General features: G+C 28.4%; 2 protein-coding genes across 3 annotated transcripts in view; one reads left to right on the forward strand and one right to left on the reverse strand.

Annotated features, from left to right (window-relative positions):
- Positions 1–6,278: 6,278 nt before the first annotated feature.
- LOC107453974 (2',5'-phosphodiesterase 12) lies at positions 6,279–19,658 on the reverse strand. The gene is made up of 7 exons (XM_043045480.3): positions 18,387–19,658; positions 16,015–16,139; positions 15,776–15,938; positions 14,623–14,752; positions 8,427–8,573; positions 8,156–8,264; positions 6,279–6,569 (listed from the first exon to the last, which is right to left on the reverse strand). Exons 1-7 carry the CDS (start codon positions 19,211–19,213, stop codon positions 6,307–6,309), a joined length of 1,764 nt encoding a protein of 587 aa, XP_042901414.2. The 5' UTR covers positions 19,214–19,658; the 3' UTR covers positions 6,279–6,306.
- Positions 19,605–19,998, forward strand: part of nclb (PWP1 homolog no child left behind) — a 29,036-nt gene continuing 28,642 nt past the window's right edge. Inside the window, exon 1 of one of the 2 annotated variants that reach the window (XM_087159881.1) lies at positions 19,605–19,936. In XM_087159881.1, coding sequence (XP_087016007.1) covers positions 19,874–19,936 — 63 coding nt within the window. In that variant the 5' untranslated portion in view covers positions 19,605–19,873. The remainder of the gene's footprint in view (positions 19,937–19,998) is intronic. The other variant, XM_087159882.1, reaches the window with a different exon arrangement.

Below are 19,998 nucleotides of genomic sequence, written 5' to 3' on the forward strand. Positions count from 1 at the left end.
AGTGTCACTTTCACATATTAGGGGATATACACTATTCCAAGATAATACGACTCTACTCTACAACGGCAACAGTGATTTTTCAGCGCTTTTGAAAATTTTATTTTGATAACGTGATATAACCATAGAGCCGTTGGTGGACTAAGCCAGCCTCAGACAACATTTTGCGAGACCCTTTAAATATTTTCCTTCTAAGGATCTTTCCTTTCTTCCTATGATCGCTTGTCCCCTCGGAAATAAATTCAAATTATTGATTTCCAAATTCAATTCCTAAAAAAAGACAACTTTAATTACTTTTTCTTGAAATTTTCTGATTTTATCTTGAATATGCCATCTGAGGGAGATGACCTGTTCCATGGCTTGACCCTTCCCTCTCCTTCTATTCTCAGTTGTATAGGAATGTACGATGATATTTTACCCTTTCTTGATATTTTTCGTATTTAATTGTACCGATACAATTAAATACGAAATTTTTGTAACATTTTTCACAAATATTTATTTATATTTTTCACAAACATTTTGATTGATTGATTGATTGTAGAGTTTAATGGCACAAGATCCAAAAGAGGACATGCTGCGCCAACACAAACATTTTTTAAAATTTCCAAGACGCTTTCTTCTCGAACTATGTTCAATGTAGTTTCCTAACTCAAAAGTTTTTAATTTATTTGAAAATCAAGACAGAAGCTAACGTACTTCCTTCTCCTATGACTCGCCACACGCGAATGGTGAAAGCATGCGAAGTCTTGTTATAGGTAGAGAGTTCTGCTCTACGCCACCTTCAGCTCATTTTGAATGCCGATATTTATCTTGAAATGAAGAGTTTTGAGTACAAAAGGTCCCACCTAATTCTGTATTTTAAATTCATACAAAATTTTGGCCTCGAGAAATGTGAGGTTTGCCGCCTTTTTTGAAAAAATTAATCTATATTTCAAAGTAAAAAGCATCGTTTTCTAATGTTTAATGCTTTGAATAAAACTTTAAAATAACTAAAAAATTCTCAAATATCTTCGACATAAGGCCTCCTAAAGTCTTGAGCACGTGAGGTGCTGTTGGGTAAAAGGCTCGATAGCCCCACCCTTATGTGCAATGATGTATAGTATAACTGCTAAGCACGGTATAATAGCTTCCGGCGTTTGCATTACACCAATCAAACGTCGACAGGCAGATAACACGTAGAATTAAGTGTTATTTATTTTAGGGAAAACAGGTTAATTTTGCACACACAAAAACTGGTAAGTAATAAAATAAGAGAAATTATACAGAGGGAGGGTTTTAGATATTTCAAAAGGAATGAAATCGAGTACAATGATAATCTTATTTTTCATTGCGGAAAAAGGAGGCTTTCGACGCCGCAAGTGGAAGCGTCAATAACAGATCGAAGCCTTATTAGTCATTTCAACTAACGTGAAAAATGTAGTGAATAAATAGATGACGTTTGCCTTTCTTTCTTTGCCATGTTACGTCAAAGAGAGATGTGGAAGGTGAAGAAGTGGTGCTGAAGCATCAAGACAAACACTTTTCAATTAAAGCTGTGTAGTTAGATGCAGGTGTCTGGTAAAAAAGAAGAAATAAAAACATTTAAATTAAGATTAGAGGTACCAATTTCGATAATATTTTTACGGATCAAGAATCCGAACTCTTGGAAAAAGAGCTCGTTTATGTATGAAGGGAGCGTGTTTGTGTTTGATTTCACAATTTAAATTATTACTTATACTGTTTAATACGGGAGGATTTTGTGGTTTTTCTCTACATGGAGAGCAAACAAGGGCGCCGGCAGGGGGGTGCAAGGAGGTGCACTTGCACCCCCCCTGACTTTCTTTTTAAGCTATTAGAGATACAGAAAAACTATTTCGTTATAAAATTTTTTTATTAAAAATACTTTTATTCAAAAACAAATAATTAAGTAATTATTGATACATTACAATTAAATTTTTTTAAAAATCAAACAAGAATTGTAATCGTCTTGTTTGCTGTTCAAATCTGTTTATAACTTTTTCAATGAATTCTGAGTCATCTTTGATTGTTTTCTTATGCACAAACTTGGCAGATATCTAAGCTATATTTTTAAATTTCATTTTACAAAATATAAGTAATATTATATTTTCTATTAGTTATTTTGTTTAAGAAAGGTGTATAATACAAACTGACTTCTCACAACTGTAAAACTTCATCAACACAATAAATACCAATGTAAAGCGTGCACAAACACGTTAGTATACGAAACTACTGTGTGTAGTTATTTGTGTTTCAATGCCAGCGCCATCAATACAGTTTCTCGTGGCAAAATTTGCAAGTACAAGGAACTGTTTCAAGTACTTTTTTTTTTTTTAATATCTTGTTAACAATGAAGAAATGCATCTTGAAAAAAATTAACAGATGAAAGTATGTGTAATAACAAAACAAAATGTAATAAAAAAGTATTTTAAAAAAATGGGGGGGGGGGGTAGTTTGTTAGAGGGTTGCACCCCCTTTTATATTATTCTGCCGGCGCCCTGGAAAGCAAATGTGGGTTAACTTCACTTAAAAAAGGTGAATTTGTCAGTACCTTTGATTCAAGTGTAACTTTGTCTTCTGGGTTCAAAAGTATTAGCATAAATCATCGATATTCGAATCAACATATGCTGTCTATATCTTTCTCATTTGTGTGTTTCAGCTTCACCTTATATTTTGAAGAGAAAATTTTCAAAATGTGCATAATTCCAAAACATGCAAAATCACTTTTTCTTTCAAACTGAGGAGTTGCTTATAATCAGTGGCTATTATTATTCAACGAAAAGGGCTACAAAAGATAAAGAATTTTATATAACACTTCTCAATTGTCTCACATTAGGAAAATTTTAATTACATTTTTTTTAAACTTTGAATAGAGAATATTACTGAATAAAATTTCCCTCTGAGCACTATACCCTTGTTTGAAAATGTATTATAGTTTTCTAAAGTGTTTTGGTTACTAAATTTTTGGTGTAGAGATTAGCTTAGTGAATATTTCTTATAACAGAAAAAAAAAACCCCACATATTATTCAAAACTCATTTTCCTGTTTCGACCCAATAAATTGATCAGCAGAAGATTTTTTAACCAACAGTAAGCAGTTTTTGATTTTCAGAATAGTTATGTTTAAAAATTTGCATATGTTCATTTATTTTTGAGCTCATATTCAAGTTGAGCGTAGAGGGTGACATAAAAATGTTATTAAATTTCCTTAAAAGTAAAGGCTTCTAAACAAATACGAAAGCAGATAATTAAAAATGCAACAATGTCAATAGATAGCTGCAAATGGTGCATGATCAAATGTTAATTGTGCTAAAAGTACTTTTTTCATTGACTGGCATGCTTCTATTTTAGACAAACTTCAAACTAATTAATTCTGACAATGGAAAAAAAAAGCACAACATAGTATCCATTGGCAAATTATTCTGTCAATTCTAAGGAAATTGAAGAGACATGCTTTTACATACCTCGGAGCAATTGTTAGTACTCGTGATGCTCCTGGACATGGGTATTAAGAGCAGGATTAAAAATGCACTGGAGTCCCGCAATGGACTGATCATTAAGACACGGTTCCCAGCAGATCATCGAAGTCAAGCATCACTGGCTGCAGTCAGTGTGAGGATGGGTGACCACTTAGGTCTGCGTAGGGACCGAGGGTGTGCGGTATTGGTCCTCGTTAAACTGTTCTACCGTAAAGTGCTCGACTTCGCGTGCAGGTCGTCGGGCTACCGAAGCGGGGGTGCCATCCCCTCTGCAGAGGATCAAAATTGTGATGGCATGTCTTCGGATCGTCCTCAAGGATGTTTCCCAGGCCGTCACCAATAGCCCATTGTGCAGCTCTAGTGTCATGTAAATGGATTACAACAACAAAAATGCACCGGAGTCTTTCAGAATGCTAAGGTATGGAAAATACAATGTTTGAATATGAAATTAAAAATACAAAGCCATAAGAAATTGATATAAAAAAGAGAAGATGTAACTGAATTGGCTATATATTACGAAATCATTCCAAAGGGAACAAAATCCCATTGACTTTATCAACAGGTGGAAAAGAGGAGAGTAAAATATGGCAAAATATAGTAACCAGTGAAGTAAACCAATTTAATTGGCCGGGTTTGAATGTTGATATAGATTGCACTGGACAAGACAGGATAAAGGGCAGAGATCACGGTCTTGTGTGCCTTTCAAGCATAGAGTCTTTGTGTGCCTTTCAAGCATAGAGTCTTTGTGTGCCTTTCAAGTACCTATTACTTTAAATTCATTCTTACATGTTTTACATTTCAATACTTTTTCTTTTGTTGAAAAAAATAATTAAAAACAGATAGCACTATTCAAAATTTTCTCTGCATAAACGAAAAGCTTTTTCTCTTTTGAAAAATTGTTTAAGGCCTTATTTTTTTTTCTTTTAAAAAATAACTTAAAACAATGAATTAACAATATTTTCAAAAACGATTTCAAAATTAAAATGCATCAATTCTATTGTGATCTAGACAGAAAGTATTTTTGGAGTGCACACATTACTGAAAATGAAAGAAGTTTTTGAAAGCAATTGACTGGGAAGATAGGTGAAGACCCCTTTTGTACAAAGAGATGGAAGGGTATTCAGGGATAGCTGACTCATGACTTTCCAGATGCGCGGATACCCTGAATTTAATATAAAATTATCAATATTAGAAACAGTGAGGTTATTTCTGAGTGCAACAATAATTAAACTTTAGAAGCATTTCAATGAGAAAAAAAGTTTAATATTCATATGAAAGTATTCTTTGAATATAGAATTTTTATTGCTACACAATAAAAATTCTGAACTGTTTTAGCTCCAAATGGATCTTTAGATATTTGAGATATTTCAACAAACTTTCTGTTCTCATCTAAGCCTACTATATACATAATTTCTGATGGATTACTTGACACAAGGCTTTTAGTTCCTTACTGAAGTTATTGATAAAGATCTCTTTTCGCCACTTACATCTTGCTGTGAGTCGTAAGAATTTGTTTATCAATATTGATAAATTGAACACAATATGTATAATAATGATTGTTCCATAATCAAGGATTTTAATATATATTTCTCTGTAATCTTCTTAGAATCTTATTATATAATATATATTTTGAAAATAAAGTTTAAAAAAATATATACGAAGGTCACGAATCAATAGTAAAAAGAAAAGCTCTGTGAAAATCTGAGAAGTCATGAAAGAGAAGGTTTAAAAAATCAAAACTTGTTTGATAGCTAAGGGTAACTGAGAGGTGGAATGCAAATATTAAAAACTTGCATACTTTTTCCAATTCATTTTCATAAGAATTCTTAAAAAATATATCTTACATGAAAATCACTCAATATCATACATTTATCAATATTGTGTACAATTTGATAATACATTTATCAATATTTTTAAATACAAATTTACTTTATTTTTAAACATAAAGGATTTTTTCTGTTTCTGATCCTTACAGTAATGCTTCAATTTTAAAGCATGTTTTTGAAATAAAGCATCTAATAAATCTTTAACTAGAAATTCACATCTACAAAAACCGTAGGGTTTTGTTAGAATTTTTTTTATGCCTTTAATATACACGTAACACAATTCTTTGTACTACAGATAAATTTTTACAATCATAATTACATTAACTACTTATTTACATAATGTGAAAATAAATTTTTATTTGTAAACATACTCAAGATATTTTGTAAGTAGTTTTAAAATATCAAACTAATTAGCATTTGTGAATTAAATAATTAAAAAAAACCACTTACATTATAACTTATATTTTTTTAATTAAAATCAAGAATAGAATATATACTGTATTATTTAAGTAAAGATTCTACTCCTTGTAATATGATTTAACTATTAATATAAATTATAAAGGAGGATAATTATACGCTAAAGAGGAATAAGACGTTTCCCTTTTAACAATACTAAAGAAGAACATCTTATTACAGCTAAATATTTTCCTTTAGTTTGTTCCAAAGTTGCCATAGGTTATTTCTTTTGAATACTCATTTTCAACATTTATTTATTTGTCATAGTTTTTGTTCTGTGACAAAAGTTGTCTTATAATAATTCACACTTACAATTCACATTCTACAATTCATTGCCCCCTTGTCAAAAATTCTTTTATTAATTAGTATAAAGGTTTAAATGAATAAAAGCTGCATTGAATTATACAGTAGTTTTATAAAATATAAAATCAATATAACAAGCCATTATGTGAAACTAAAATAGGTATTTCAAGTTAGTGAGCATTGAACTGTATTTTGATTTTATGCAGATGTTCAAAAAGCAATTGGCAAATAGTAAAAATTTATTAATAACTATAAATTATTCCATTTTAAAGTACAAACAAGTGCTAAATGATCAGAGGGAAAATATTCATTTGGTAATCCAATTTGTGCTATTACATCTTCGTGCCTAGGCATTGGTACAACTTCAGACACTGTTAATTTGTTTTTAGAGTAAAATATATAGTCCAAACAGCCATAGAATTCTTCTGTATAATTTGTATAATCTGGAGTCCCGCAAGCACTTTCTAAATTTAAGCCATGAGTAAGTGGAGCTTCTTCATTCATATTTGAATCTAAAAGCAAAAATAATCAATAGTTAAGAACACATTAAAACAGGGTCCAAACTCAACTTCAGAAATAAAATTCCCTGAGATTTCCAGGTTTCATAAGAAAATAATAATTTTTTTTTTAAAAACTATACACAGCAATCATAATCATCGCTGGCTTGACAGACCAGTGTGGGTCAAAAGCTTCTTTTCAAGATCTCTCCAGGCATCTGTTTTTGATGCAATTGTCCTCCAATTCTTTATATGTACAATAATAAAGATATCTTCTACGTTATCAACCCATATCCAAGGCAGTATTTCATCAAAAACGCATTTTTTTTTTATATAATAAGCAATGAAACTTAATGTTTGATAGAAAGTTTAACAATTTGAACTAAGATGTAGCATATAGATTAGCACATACGCGAGTACAAATATAAATTATAAATCGAAGCATTATATTGCACAAGAATCTAAAAAATCAATGCAATAAAGTTTATAAATAGAGTCACATGTATAACTTTCATTTTTTTTCAATGGACAAGTGGTTGAGAACACAATGAATGTATATAAAAAGCTTAGCAATTAAAAATAAATTATTATCAGCTTTATGATTGAAATGCAAATAGGGTTATATTGAAAAAAATTGAAAATAAATAATGTAAAGAACAATTTGTACAAATTAATGCTCTAATTTTAATAATTCATAAAAGAAACAGGATGTTTAAAAAAATGGCAGTAATATATGTTAGCCTTATTTACTTTGAGCTCCATTGGCTACTTCCAAATTTTGTAGTATTATTTCCCCATGTTTTGGCTAAAAGACATATTATTCTCTATATTTTCTTCAAAATTTCAAGGTGAAAGTGTGCCTTCATTCAGGTAAAACTTTTGAAGGGGGACATGCAACTCCCCACACATTCATAGTATATTAAGAAAGTTGGATTTATAGTTGATTCTCAATATAACGACTCCTGTGGTTCAAAAAAATATAGACATTGTAACATGAGGTCCCTTTATCATGAGTTTGGTAGAAGTATACAAAAGATTTATTCTTATTTCATAAATACTGAACATATTTTCACAAAAATATTATTTTCTATTAATTTACTTCAAAATCTTTAATTTATGTTCTAAGCATACAGCGTTACATTAGTTAAGAGCAGCTGTTTTCCCTTAATAATATATGCTAGGGTAAAAAAAAAAAAAGAATGCAATCTAAAAAAATTTGAATATTTCATGTTTTAATTCTAAAATAAACCAGCTATTACAATAATTCAGAAGAAAAAAATGAATTGACAAATAGTTTCTCAAGCAAGAGGAATATGAGTGATGGTTTGTTGAATCCTTAGTAAAACTTACAATGCTTATTGAATGCACTCTGTACTTAATGCATACTTCAAAAGTGGATTATTTATTTTTAATTTTTTCACTATGTTGGTAAAAACGTTATGCAACACTTTCAAAATAGATTGCTCTAATTTTAATGAAATTCTTAAGGAATTTATTTTCATTATTTTATTCTGATGACCGAGAGAAACCATTCCAGAAAAAAATGGTCTGAGGCCAAGGAGAGATAAGACTACTTTAAGTAACAATTTCAAAGCACTTACTATTTTTCCAACTTGGAAAACACTTTCCCGAAGTCATAAAATTATATGTTTCAGAATTCGGCATACTGTTAAAATCTCCACAAAACAAAACACCAGCAGATTTCAGATCCTAAAGCAAAGAGACACAACTATCAAGGTATGACTCTTACCAACTAAAAATATTGCTTAATAGTTGGAGTATGATATTTTTGTGACAATAACATATAGGCTTTGAAAGGAAGACAATTATAACAAAGAGATATTTATAAAAAACTAAAATTTGACTAAATACCTCAGTTTTTATTAAATTTTCAATGTACTGAGTGCAAAGAGCAGCTTGGATGAGTCTAACTTCAGGACTGTCTTTGTTTGAATAGAGATGGGTGTTAGCAACGATAACCATAGAGAAGGGAAATTTTCTGAGCTGCAGAACCAAAATCTGAAAACATTGATAAATAAATAACTCAAACTTCATTAAATTTTACACCATGTCAGGAATTTTTTGGTACAAAAAAGAAAAAAATATATATAGCACATGCTAAATTGGCTATGTTCTATTGAAAGAGTATCTGAACTTTTTGTTCATATTTCTTCTGAGATTTTTCTAAAGAATCTTTTGTGATAAACTTGATTATATTTTTTTCTAAAAATTATTGTTAATGATTTTACTGTTATATCATATTTTCCAAATATTTGGAAATTAGTACTTGAACTCTTATTGTTCATTTAATGTTGTTACTTTTTTTAATGTATATTTATCTATTAGTATGATGTAACCATTGTCGAATCACCTCATATCTATTTTGCAATTTCCGCCACTGTTATACCTATATGACACCAAAAACATGTATAGGTTTTAATAAAAATTTTACTATCTGTGAATTTTAAATGTTGTTTTTAATGAATATTATAAATATAAGCTAAGTTATTATTTTATATATAATATATAAATTAAAACTTAATTACAAAATTTTTATGCACTAAAACATATACCAAGTATTTTAAAAACTTGCACCAAATATTTACATTCAATAGTTTTAGAAAAAATTATTACTTTTGTATTTGTCCAGACAAAGTACTATTTTGCAAGAATGATTTTAAAAAGTTTGGTTGAAAAAATAAAATGAAGTACATACATTGCCAACTTCTATTTTTTAACGGAAGTTTCTTGGACATTCACAGTGGTAGGAAATTATAAACTTGACAGATTTGTTTTTGAGTTAATCAATTTGATTTTAAGAAAAATTAAGCTTAACCAAATTGTTATTATTACTATTTCATATATTGTGGGTAAGTAGGACTTCCGGGTTTGTATCTAAGAAATTACAATTTTGTTTAAAATCTCTTGAAACTATTAGAATATTATGGAGATTCAAGTCTTGAGCAGGTTGTAGGTCTACTCTTGAATTGTAAGAGACAATTATAGGAGTTGGGCTTAGGGCATATCACTCATTCCCTTAAAAAAAATTCTGATTAGAGAAACTGAAAGTTGAAGAGAAAAATACATTTAGATGGTCAAATGGAAAAAAAAAGAGGCTGTCTTTAGCCATAGAAGATGGAGAAGAAGACTTCAAGATTTTGTGCACTAACCAGGTGTAACAAGAACTATGATAATATAACTGAAACCATATTTTTAAACAATCAGTGGGGAAAATAATATGACCAGATAGATTGTTAAAAGATGTTTAAAAACTTTTTTTTAGACATCTAAAAAAAAACCAAAAGTCTTAAGTAAATGAGTATTAAAGTAATATAAGTAAACAAATTGATATAATATCAGCCAGTTTTTGATTGACCAGCACAATATTTTAATTTTGCATTAATAAAATTACATTTGAAACTTAAGAGGAAAGATAATCCCCATATAAAAAAATAATTTGAGAAAATAATTTTTTAAATGCAAAGAGGGAAATAATTTTATAGCTTCAAAACTAGTTTAGAATAGAAGGGATGACATGCTTATGTGTGATTTTCTCAAAATGTTTACTTTTGCCTAAGCCAATTAGAAAAACTTCATTTCATAATTAACTTAATGTAAATAATTGTTACATTAAGACCATTCATTAAGTATAAAAAACAATGAGCAGCAATGAAAAAAATTTAAAAATAGAAATTTAGAAACAGTTTCAAATTGTAATTGCATAGAAAGTGTAACTACTGTGCCTTCACTTAAAAAAAATACATATGAATGAAATATTTAAATTTTTTTTTCTATAAATAATTAATAAAACGAAGGAAATAATTTTAAATAGCACTCAATTTAAAAAATATTTTTTCTACAAAAAAGTAGATTACATCGAGACTTCTGAAGAAATATTAAGAATTTGTATCTTTTAGTGTAAAAACATTTTAGTAAAACATATATTTTTATATTAGCACAAAAAAGATGACATTTTGTAAGCAAACACATAATTTAAAACCAAAACTCTTTATTGATATTTCAAATGTGCTTAAATCAGTAATTACAATTAACTGGAAAAACTCCATTTATTTTATTTTTAATTTCAAGACATGTTTTACTTAACTACACCATTTACTTTGTAATAATTTGAAAAACATAATATTGTTTTACATATTAAAATGAAATTTCCATACTTCATCTAAATTGTTTTGTGTTAAGAAATGAATGAAAATTGGCTACAGTAGTATTTTTCAAATGACACATAGTTACATTTTCTAATTATCTAATATATGCAACCAATAAAAGTTTTCTTCCGAAAAGCTCAGTAAAATTTTAGCTAACTCTTAACTTGGGTAGAAATTTCATACATGTTCTTTTTATCACCTATATATATATATATATATAGTCGGACCTCTATTTAACGAAGTCGCTGAATCCTGATAGAAAGTTCCTTATATGGAAAATTCGCTAAATAGAAAATAACCATTTGAAATACTTAAACAACACAAAACAGGTTTTAAATTCATAAAAAATAGACATAATTAAAATTGATACACCTTTATCTTGTAATCTACAACAAATTGTTTCGAATAATCTTACAATTCATCATATGAAGGTTTGGAAATTTCTTCATCATTTCTGTCTTCATCTTCCTCATAATTTATTGCTGTATTGTTTTTATTTTTCACACTGTCAAAAATATTCAATTACAGTTAATGCTTCTGTGGTTGTAGCTTTAGTATCAATAAAAAGAAAATCATTAATCAGTACATCATCCTTAATTTCGTGGTTCTCTCTTAGCGGTACCCACATTTTTTAAAATTCTTCTAAAGGAATATCATCCCCGTCCTTGGTGCTAAGAATCCAGCTTTAGCAAAACTGTTACGAATAGTATATTCTGTAACATCATAGTTCCATGCCTTAGAAATTTCTGTTTTGCTTTCTCATAAATTAATTTTTGGCATGGATTCCTGTATGAAATGCAAACAAAAAGGGAAAGGGATTTTACCGATTTCTCTAAAAGTGGCCGAGAAAAACAATTCAAGGTCATTTCACTGAATGCGTTAACAAGTTTGATCTCAAAGAATAGTTCGTTAAATAGAAAATTCACTTAGTTACTTGGAAGTCATTTTATGAAGAAATTTCCAAAATGTTCTTGCTTCCTCGAAAAAAAATCACAAAATAGAGAAATTTGCAAATATTATTTATATATATATATATATATATATATATATATATATATATATATATATATATATATATATATATATATATATATACACATACATACATACATACATATATACATATACATATGTGTGTGTATGTACATTCTAAATTTAAGAAATTTCAATGAGTAAGTAAAACTGAAGTTGCAACAAATTTCTATGCTACATTAAGAATTTTTTCTTTTTAACCAAGTTAACCAAATTCTTAATTTTATTCACAATTTTATAAATGAAAACTAATACAAAATCAAAACTTAGAATTTAATATTGTTAAAATTAAATTTAACCTTTCACATTCTGAGTATTTTGAAATATTATTTAAGCACTAATTTATTTAAAATATATGATGTACTATTACAATATAACAGCTCATAATCATAAAATAAAGTGGTAACAAAATAATAAGATACAAAACATTATATATATATGTATATATTAAAAAGCTGAAAAACCAAATAATGAAAAGATATAATCATTATTTTGTTTTCCAACTTTTAAATATATATTTTTTAAAAATATTTTATTTCAATAATTTTTCTTCTTCTCTACTTATTAATCTTTATTATTTTTATTACTCTTTACTTCCTTTCATTAATCTTTATTCTTTTTATTAATCTTTATTATAATCTTTTTTTTAATCTTTATTATTTTCTCTGTATTTTTAACCAATTTTATAAGTTCTATATACTTGCAGCTTAGGCGCAGTCAATAAAACTTATTAATTTTCTTTGTTTTTCCTTTTTTATCCTTTTTGTTTTTATTGTGATAATATATACAGTGGAACCTGTATATCTCGAACCTCTTTATCTCAAAATTTCTAAAATTCCCTACATTTACTGTCTAAAATCAAAGTATTTTCCATGTTTATGTCAAATTTTTTCCTCTTCAAAACCTCCATTTCTCGAATTTCTAATAATAGAGCACAAGTGTCAAAATTTTCTTTATCAGTAGAACTCGTAGACAGAGATGAATTTCGTGAATCCACAGGAAGTAAGGATGAACAGGTTGAGGGTGTTTCTTGGAATTTCAATCATTATCCCTGCACTTCCTTAACTAGAAAAGAATACAATGATTCTGGCAGTAAGTGAGGGGTTAATGAGTAGTGACCATCAGGGGTTAGCTTTTCAACATAGATAAGAAAGCTAAGAATAGAAATTTATTTTGACCTCAAAATTGCAACCAATGTATCAAAGGATAAGTAAGAGTTTTAAAGTGAACTATAGAAAACAGTTGGTACACAAACTTGTAAATGCCATCAATGAAAAAAGTTAGTCACTATCAGAATTACTGTTTTGCCTGGAGAAATGTGTCTCTAAAAACTATCCAAAATGGTTTTAAGAATAGCTGTGAAGACGATGAATAAGGGATTGAAGGCATCAGTAAAGAAGAAGAAAATGTTAACGTTGAAAATGCAGTGCCAGATTTGCTAGAATGGAATGCAATAAAATCTGGATTTAATGTTGACCTTAATTTTGAAGATTTTTACAAGTGGACAACTGTCTGGCATTGACAGATGAAAAAATCATAGATAATGTGAAAGTAATATCTGATGAAGAGGAAGAAGCTGAAGATCATATTGATGAATCAAAAGTGAATGCAAAAGAAGTAGAAAAAGCTGTAGAATTCTTATAAACTGCTCTTGAATCCCAGGAAAATGTTAGCTATGAGGAATTTGCAATCTTTCTAACCTCAAAAGAATTATCGAATTAAATAAGGTTATACGTCAAAAATCTTGGAAAAATTATTTTCAGTGTTAAATGTATGTTCAAAAATGTTATGTGAATAGATTTATGTGGTATAATTAGTTTAAAGAAATGTCTATATTTTTTTACTAAAAACAATTAATGCATTTTAAATAGAATTTCTTAATTAAATTTAATTTTTTAAAGTACCTGTATAACTTGTACCTGTATAATCTCGAATTTTTCACCTTTCCCCTGAGATTTGAGATAAACAGGTTCAACTGTATACATAAATATTACTTTACAAAGTTAATATTTTGATTTTTCTAAATCAAACTATAGTTGGAATACAAAACGCAATGAATTCAAAAGTATCTAAAAACTTGTAAGTAGATTTTTTAAAACTTAATTTCAATAATATTAATAGCATTCATAAATTTGTTCTTAACTTTTAAATGTAAGCATTTTGTTTACTAACATTGTTAATGTCAAATAAAAATGCATTTTAAGTGAAATTTGACAAAAAAGTAACTAAACTATCCATATTTTGATGCATAAGTTGAAATGGTACTGCAATTAAACTTTATTGTTCTGAAAAGAAGAGTATTCTTTGTAATCTAGAAAATATATTTTAATCAATTAGAGCCATTTATAGAGTTTTAATTTCACTTTTGTACATATGACAGTAATTACACAAAAGTCGGAGATACATACAAAGTGATGTGTAGAACAAAATATACAAATTATTCCAAAACTATTGGTTACAAATATTCAAGTAGGCATTCATAGTATATCAGAATATGTATACATTTATATTACTATCATAATAAAGTAAATTATTTAAAAAGTTAAGAAGTGAAATATAGAATAGTAATAAAATTTTACTTACATCTTTTTAAAAATATAATTTAAGTGGAAAAGTATGAGGCATATTTTCCTACTCCTGGAGAGTATTTTAAGTAAAACATACCATTAAATAATTAAAATAAATATTTTAATGAGAAATATTGCCAAGGAAGCAAAAGTTAACAAATTGAGAAAATAATCTTATACAATTATGTTATTAATTAAATTTTTTTTTACAGTTGCAAAGAAAGAAATTGATAGAATGTTTGCTTTTGTAATGATCACAATACAAAATAATAATAATAAAGGGTGAAAAAGGAATAATATTACCTGAAATGCAGAATCTTGTTTCAGCAAAACACTGACATCTCTGTTACTACCACTCACTTTTGTCCTTAAATCTTTACAAAAGTCCTTGTAAATAATTTCATTCAATAGCACTTCGTAACTCTTGATAAGCCTAAATTAAATAAACAATCAATCCCACAAAGGTTAGAATGGATGCAACTCATACGAAACATTTCTTAAAACTAAATTAATAATTTCGTCTAAATTTTATTAACATACCATTTTTGAATTGTAAAGGTATTTATTTTAATAATTTTCATTATTCTACGCACTGTTATCATAATTTATGTACTATTATTATTCTAATAAGCGTGAGCAAATGAGAAAAAAAAATATATTGAGCAAGCTATGCAAAATCAACTTTATTTAGAGATAAATCAAAACTTTCAAAGTCAGAATAAACAAAAATTAAAATTTATTTATTTGAGGCTATTTATTGAATATATATATATTTATTGAATATATATATATAAATACAACCTTGTCTTAACATCAAAGGAGTCTGTAAATATTCCCTCCACCTCAATGTGTGCTTTACTTCCATCATAAATTCTCTTAATGATATTAAAACATTTTTCTGGGATTTTGTAATTTTTCAATATTTCCCACAATATGTCCCGATTGAATCAAAAACCTTACTGAAATCGATAATATTTAGATATAAAGATGAATTTGTCTCCGAGCTTTGGTCAATTACATTCCTAAGTATAAAAATTAGTTATGCTTGAACATGCTATACCCCTTGTAATTAAAGCTGATGCTTAAAAATGAAATTTTTTACCTTCATCACCTTGGTAACGATGCGAGGGGCAGCAACATTACTCTTTTTATTCACATGGCAATTAAGGAGTATATCTATAATTTATAAATGTATTATATTAATAACATACTGGTGAGGGCAAAAAGTGTGATTTGTGGATACCAAGGTAACGGAGAGAGGTAAAGTGGAGAAACTGCATAGCCTTAAAAAGCATATTTTATTTACAGAGTGTGAGGGAAAAGTGAGATTTGCTGATACCATGGTAATGGAGAGGGGAAAATTGCGTTAAATGGGGATCACACACCCAAGGGGCACCTATTATATTTACAAAGTAGTTGGAGGTCTCGCATATACTAAGAAAAAAAATATAATTACTTAAATTTACTTGTCCGATAAAATGATGCTAGCCCTTCGTAACGTCGTCCTCCTTTTTTCTTATAGCCACCATGAAAACCAACTCTTTCCAAAACTGGAAAAATGTCATAGCTAAACAATCTTTCTTCCACTTCTTGTAAACATATGATATCACTATTGTAACCTATGAAAAATAAAATTATTGAAAAAATTATTATGATTTTCACAAAGCTCATAATAAAATATAAGCTGATATATACCAATTAGTTCCTTTAGAAGTAGTTGCTTCCTATAATAATTATTTCTAGCCTTTTCTGAGCAATAAGGAAATTTCCGTTTCTCTACATATGTGTTGGCTAAAGTATTATAAGACACACATCGTATGCTGAAATTAGAATTGACAAAGATTAAACATTAAAGACATAGTTAAGAGTTAATCAACATTGAAGAAAGACTTGTTCGGCCCAGCGAAACTAACAATATTTTTCTATAATATATTCTGATATAAAATTATTTACTCTTTATTGGACTCCCAGTAAAGTTTATTGGACTCTAACTAAAAAATTGTCTCCCAGTCTTTAAGATGTTTAGCTTGAGCAAAAATAGCTGTGATTAGTTTGTAATGAATTAAATAATTTGTGAAACATTTTAGTTAGAAATATAAACTATTTTAGCAATATTATTGCTTTTAAACAATATTAAGCATTGTTAATACATTTTATCAGATGATTTGGCTGATGAATATAAAAAAAATACACACAATCAAATTTAAATTTTTAAAAAAAATCTGATCTCAATCAAATATATCTAATTTTTTAAAAAAATCATGAATTTTGCCAACTCTGATCAGTATTCAGTAGCCAATATAATGGGATAATATGCTGTTTTGGCCTTGATCTGACCAAAATAACAAATTCTTTGTATTGTAATTTTATATTTATATTCACATTAATTTTTTTTCTAAAAGAGAAACAGTTAAACCCTTATGTTACAGACATAATTGTAATAAGGACATTTTTTAAAATTCACCATAAATTTTATATGAATGAACCACCCTCTCCGAAAAGCAGAGTTTCCTGTAATCGGAAGCGGACAGTCATCTATTAGCTGAAATTTATGTATTTTATTATAGTTTATTTATGGTTGTTTAAAAGAAACTTCTATCACATCTTTCTTTATAACTGGATAAACATCAAACAAAAGCGTAGGATATTAAATTTCTTTATCTATTTTTTTAATTGTAAAAATTATAATTCTGTTAAGTTTAAATAAATAACTATTATAGATTAATTAATTATTTCTATATAGTCTCAATTATTCTAAAAACAATTTATGGTGTACCCTTCCAGTAAATGGAAAATGTTTTCTTTAGAAAGAACTGAAGTTTCAATATAAATATTCAATCCCACTTAACCGAGGTTGCAACATGTGAACGGACTAGTGACAGAATTTAATTAATTTATAACTCTGTACATACGTTTGAACAAGATAGCAAAACTTTACTGAGTGATAGAACGCGTTTACACGAGCAATATTCATCATAGAAAGTAGTGGCATTGTAAATGGTATAAGAAGGCCAGTTCTCACAACAGGCATATCTAACATGGATTGCTCAGATGATGGCTGGTTACACATATCATAAAAAGGTGCACTTGGTAGATCCTTACCAGCAGCAGTTTTCTGTACATATTTGGGCAGGGATCTATCATGACCATTTGATTGACCCATATCTCTTACCACACTGCCTTGAAGCAGAATTGTATCACACTTTCATATGAGAGGTGTTGTCTGAGCAGTTGCTGCCGATTCTAACCCTCATCAACTTGAGGATGTGAATGTGGTTCCTATCATATCAATTAATCATATTCTTGTGAATAAAAACTTTTTTAAAGCATCTTTTCCCCTTCTTGTGTAATTTTTTAAATGTGATAGCGGAAACTACCTTTTAAATTCTAACTGCTTGTGTTCCAATTATACATTTTACGTTGAATATTACTCTGGTAGATGCGTTCTACCACCCAGTAAAGCTTTGCCTTCTTGATCAGGCTCACTCTGTATACAAATCTGCGTATTTTATTTATTTAATTTTTACTAAAAGGATTATTTGTATAGTTTTTTTCATAATACAAGATTGCCTAAAGGTAACAGAACTTTGCTAAAACTTTATAGTTTGAGTGTCACATCAAGTTTAGTGATTAAAACATCATATACATGTAATGAATCTAATTATTAAAATATTTCATTGTGGCTGAAACAATAAATCTCATTCACTCAATAATGAATATCTTCAGGACAAGTTTTGTGTAATATATTTCACATCTTTATTTTCACTAAAAAAGCTTTATCAGTAATAAGACTTAGATAAAATGGAAAACTTTCTGCAAACACAAAATCCCAATTAAATGTGCACGAAATTATTAATTCTTGTAATTAGTTTCACAATTGATACCAGAGTTTCCTAATTAATTGTAGTAATGGTATTTCTGGTAATATGTTTAAAAAAATAGATGTTGTGGTAATAAGTACCAAACTGATATTATGGTAATATATTTTTTACTGCCCCTTCTAATAGGAAAATACCTTTTTTCCAAAAACAAATTATAACCCTAACACTTTTATTTAGTATTCTTACCTATCATCTTCAGTTAGATTTGGTGTAAATTTTTGCCTTTTCTCAAAGGGTAATTTTTCAGGAACAGCCTGAACTTCACCCACTGATGCAGTAGAGTAATCTTGACCCACATATTTACCCCTTCGAGGAATGCACACGACTTTCAAGAAACAACCTATGTCATCTGAACAAGTCGTATAAATAAATCCCTCACTAACTTTTAACCAAATTCTATCTTCTTCTATAATTAAATCATCTGAGCCATGGATATTTAATAGGTCATTGAATTTGTCTTTAGATTGAGAGCGATACCAAATAAAACAGCAGTCCTCTAAATTAGCACATTCCAGTCTAAACCTAGGTCTTATACTACACCCAGATAATATGTATTCGGGTAGATTCAAACTGATAACAGATGGGAAATTAAATTTTACATCAAAACTAAGTTCACCTATCTTCAGTTGTGTGGCCTGAGCCCAAGCTTCCATGTTTAATGTTTTTTCATCCATAAATGTATTATTTTGAATCAAATTTACATCAAAGTCCTCTTCTGCTTCTTCAACAGCAACTTGAACATTTGAATATTTGTTCATAACAACTTGCCGCATTTCTTCTTTTTTGCGCTGTAAATTCACCATCAGTTTAATTCGAGACAGAAGGCTTTGACAACTTTCTTCTTTCGGTGCTTTTACATTCAGATATGAAGATCGTGGCATTTTAAACGAAACTTTAATATTGCTGTCATCGTCTAAGCATAAAACTTTGACGATCGGCAAGTTTCGAGAATGAGAACTATTATACCTTAATACATTTAGCATTAATTTAAATGCTTTGCTCCTAAGATTCATTTTATAAAGTCAGAATTCAAGAGTCTTTACAAACAAACAATTTATTGCAAATATTTTAACTTTATATTTCATACAGAAAGTACTAAACCAAAACTATTAATAGTGATAACTTTCAATGGCGAACAACGAAATAGCATCTTTGCGATTTTTTAAGCTCAAAATCAAAGCACGAGTTTTTAATTTCATACAAGAATGATATAAACATTACGGCGATTACACATTTTCTTTAATTTTTGCCTAAATAGGAACTTGCAGCCGCTTCCGACTGCTGCTTTCTACAAGTTTGAAGACGTTATTTCAAATTTCACTAAAATATCTGAACTTTTTTTTTGTCGAAATTTTGCTACTTTTCTTTCTAACTCAAGGAAAAAATAAAGTATAAAACTATTTCAATAACGAGTGAGTTACGAAGGAAGCAAGTTTTACATACGATATTGTTTAAAAGAAAATAAACAATGCAGCCTTATTGTTGGAAGCAAGCTTTTCATTTCAAAATCCAATTGATGAATTGATGCTTTATTTATGTTTGATTTTCAGCCTGTTTGTTTGATTGTCACATGGACCTATTTGATGATAATGACTTATTTCTCTTGTGAATAATTAAAAAAAATCTTTGCATTTTGTTATTAAAACTATAAATTTTATAAAATTTTTATCGCAATGAATTTCGTTCCTTGTTTGACCTGGGTTGCAAAGGGAATTGCTAAGTCAGTTCCAGATAAGGTTGGTTTTCCTAACTTTTTTGAAATGTTTCAGTTTTAAGAACGTCAATTATTATTATTTTT

This window comes from Parasteatoda tepidariorum, chromosome 3 (genome assembly GCF_982258835.1).
Source record: "Parasteatoda tepidariorum strain Cologne lab strain chromosome 3, Ptep-v5.0, whole genome shotgun sequence".
NCBI lineage: Eukaryota > Metazoa > Arthropoda > Arachnida > Araneae > Theridiidae > Parasteatoda > Parasteatoda tepidariorum.

Excerpts from the sequence above, each read along its gene's own strand:
- LOC107453974 (XM_043045480.3), bottom strand. The coding sequence starts at position 19,213 with ATGAATCTTAGGAGCAAAGCATTTAAATTAATGCTAAATGTATTAAGG. Across the intron at positions 14,753-15,775 it reads TATCGGACAAGTAAATTTAA|GCTTATCAAGAGTTACGAAG; the intron begins GTAATTATATTT and ends TATTTAATTTAG. Across the intron at positions 8,265-8,426 it reads AAAATTTAATAAAAACTGAG|GATCTGAAATCTGCTGGTGT; the intron begins GTATTTAGTCAA and ends TCTTTGCTTTAG.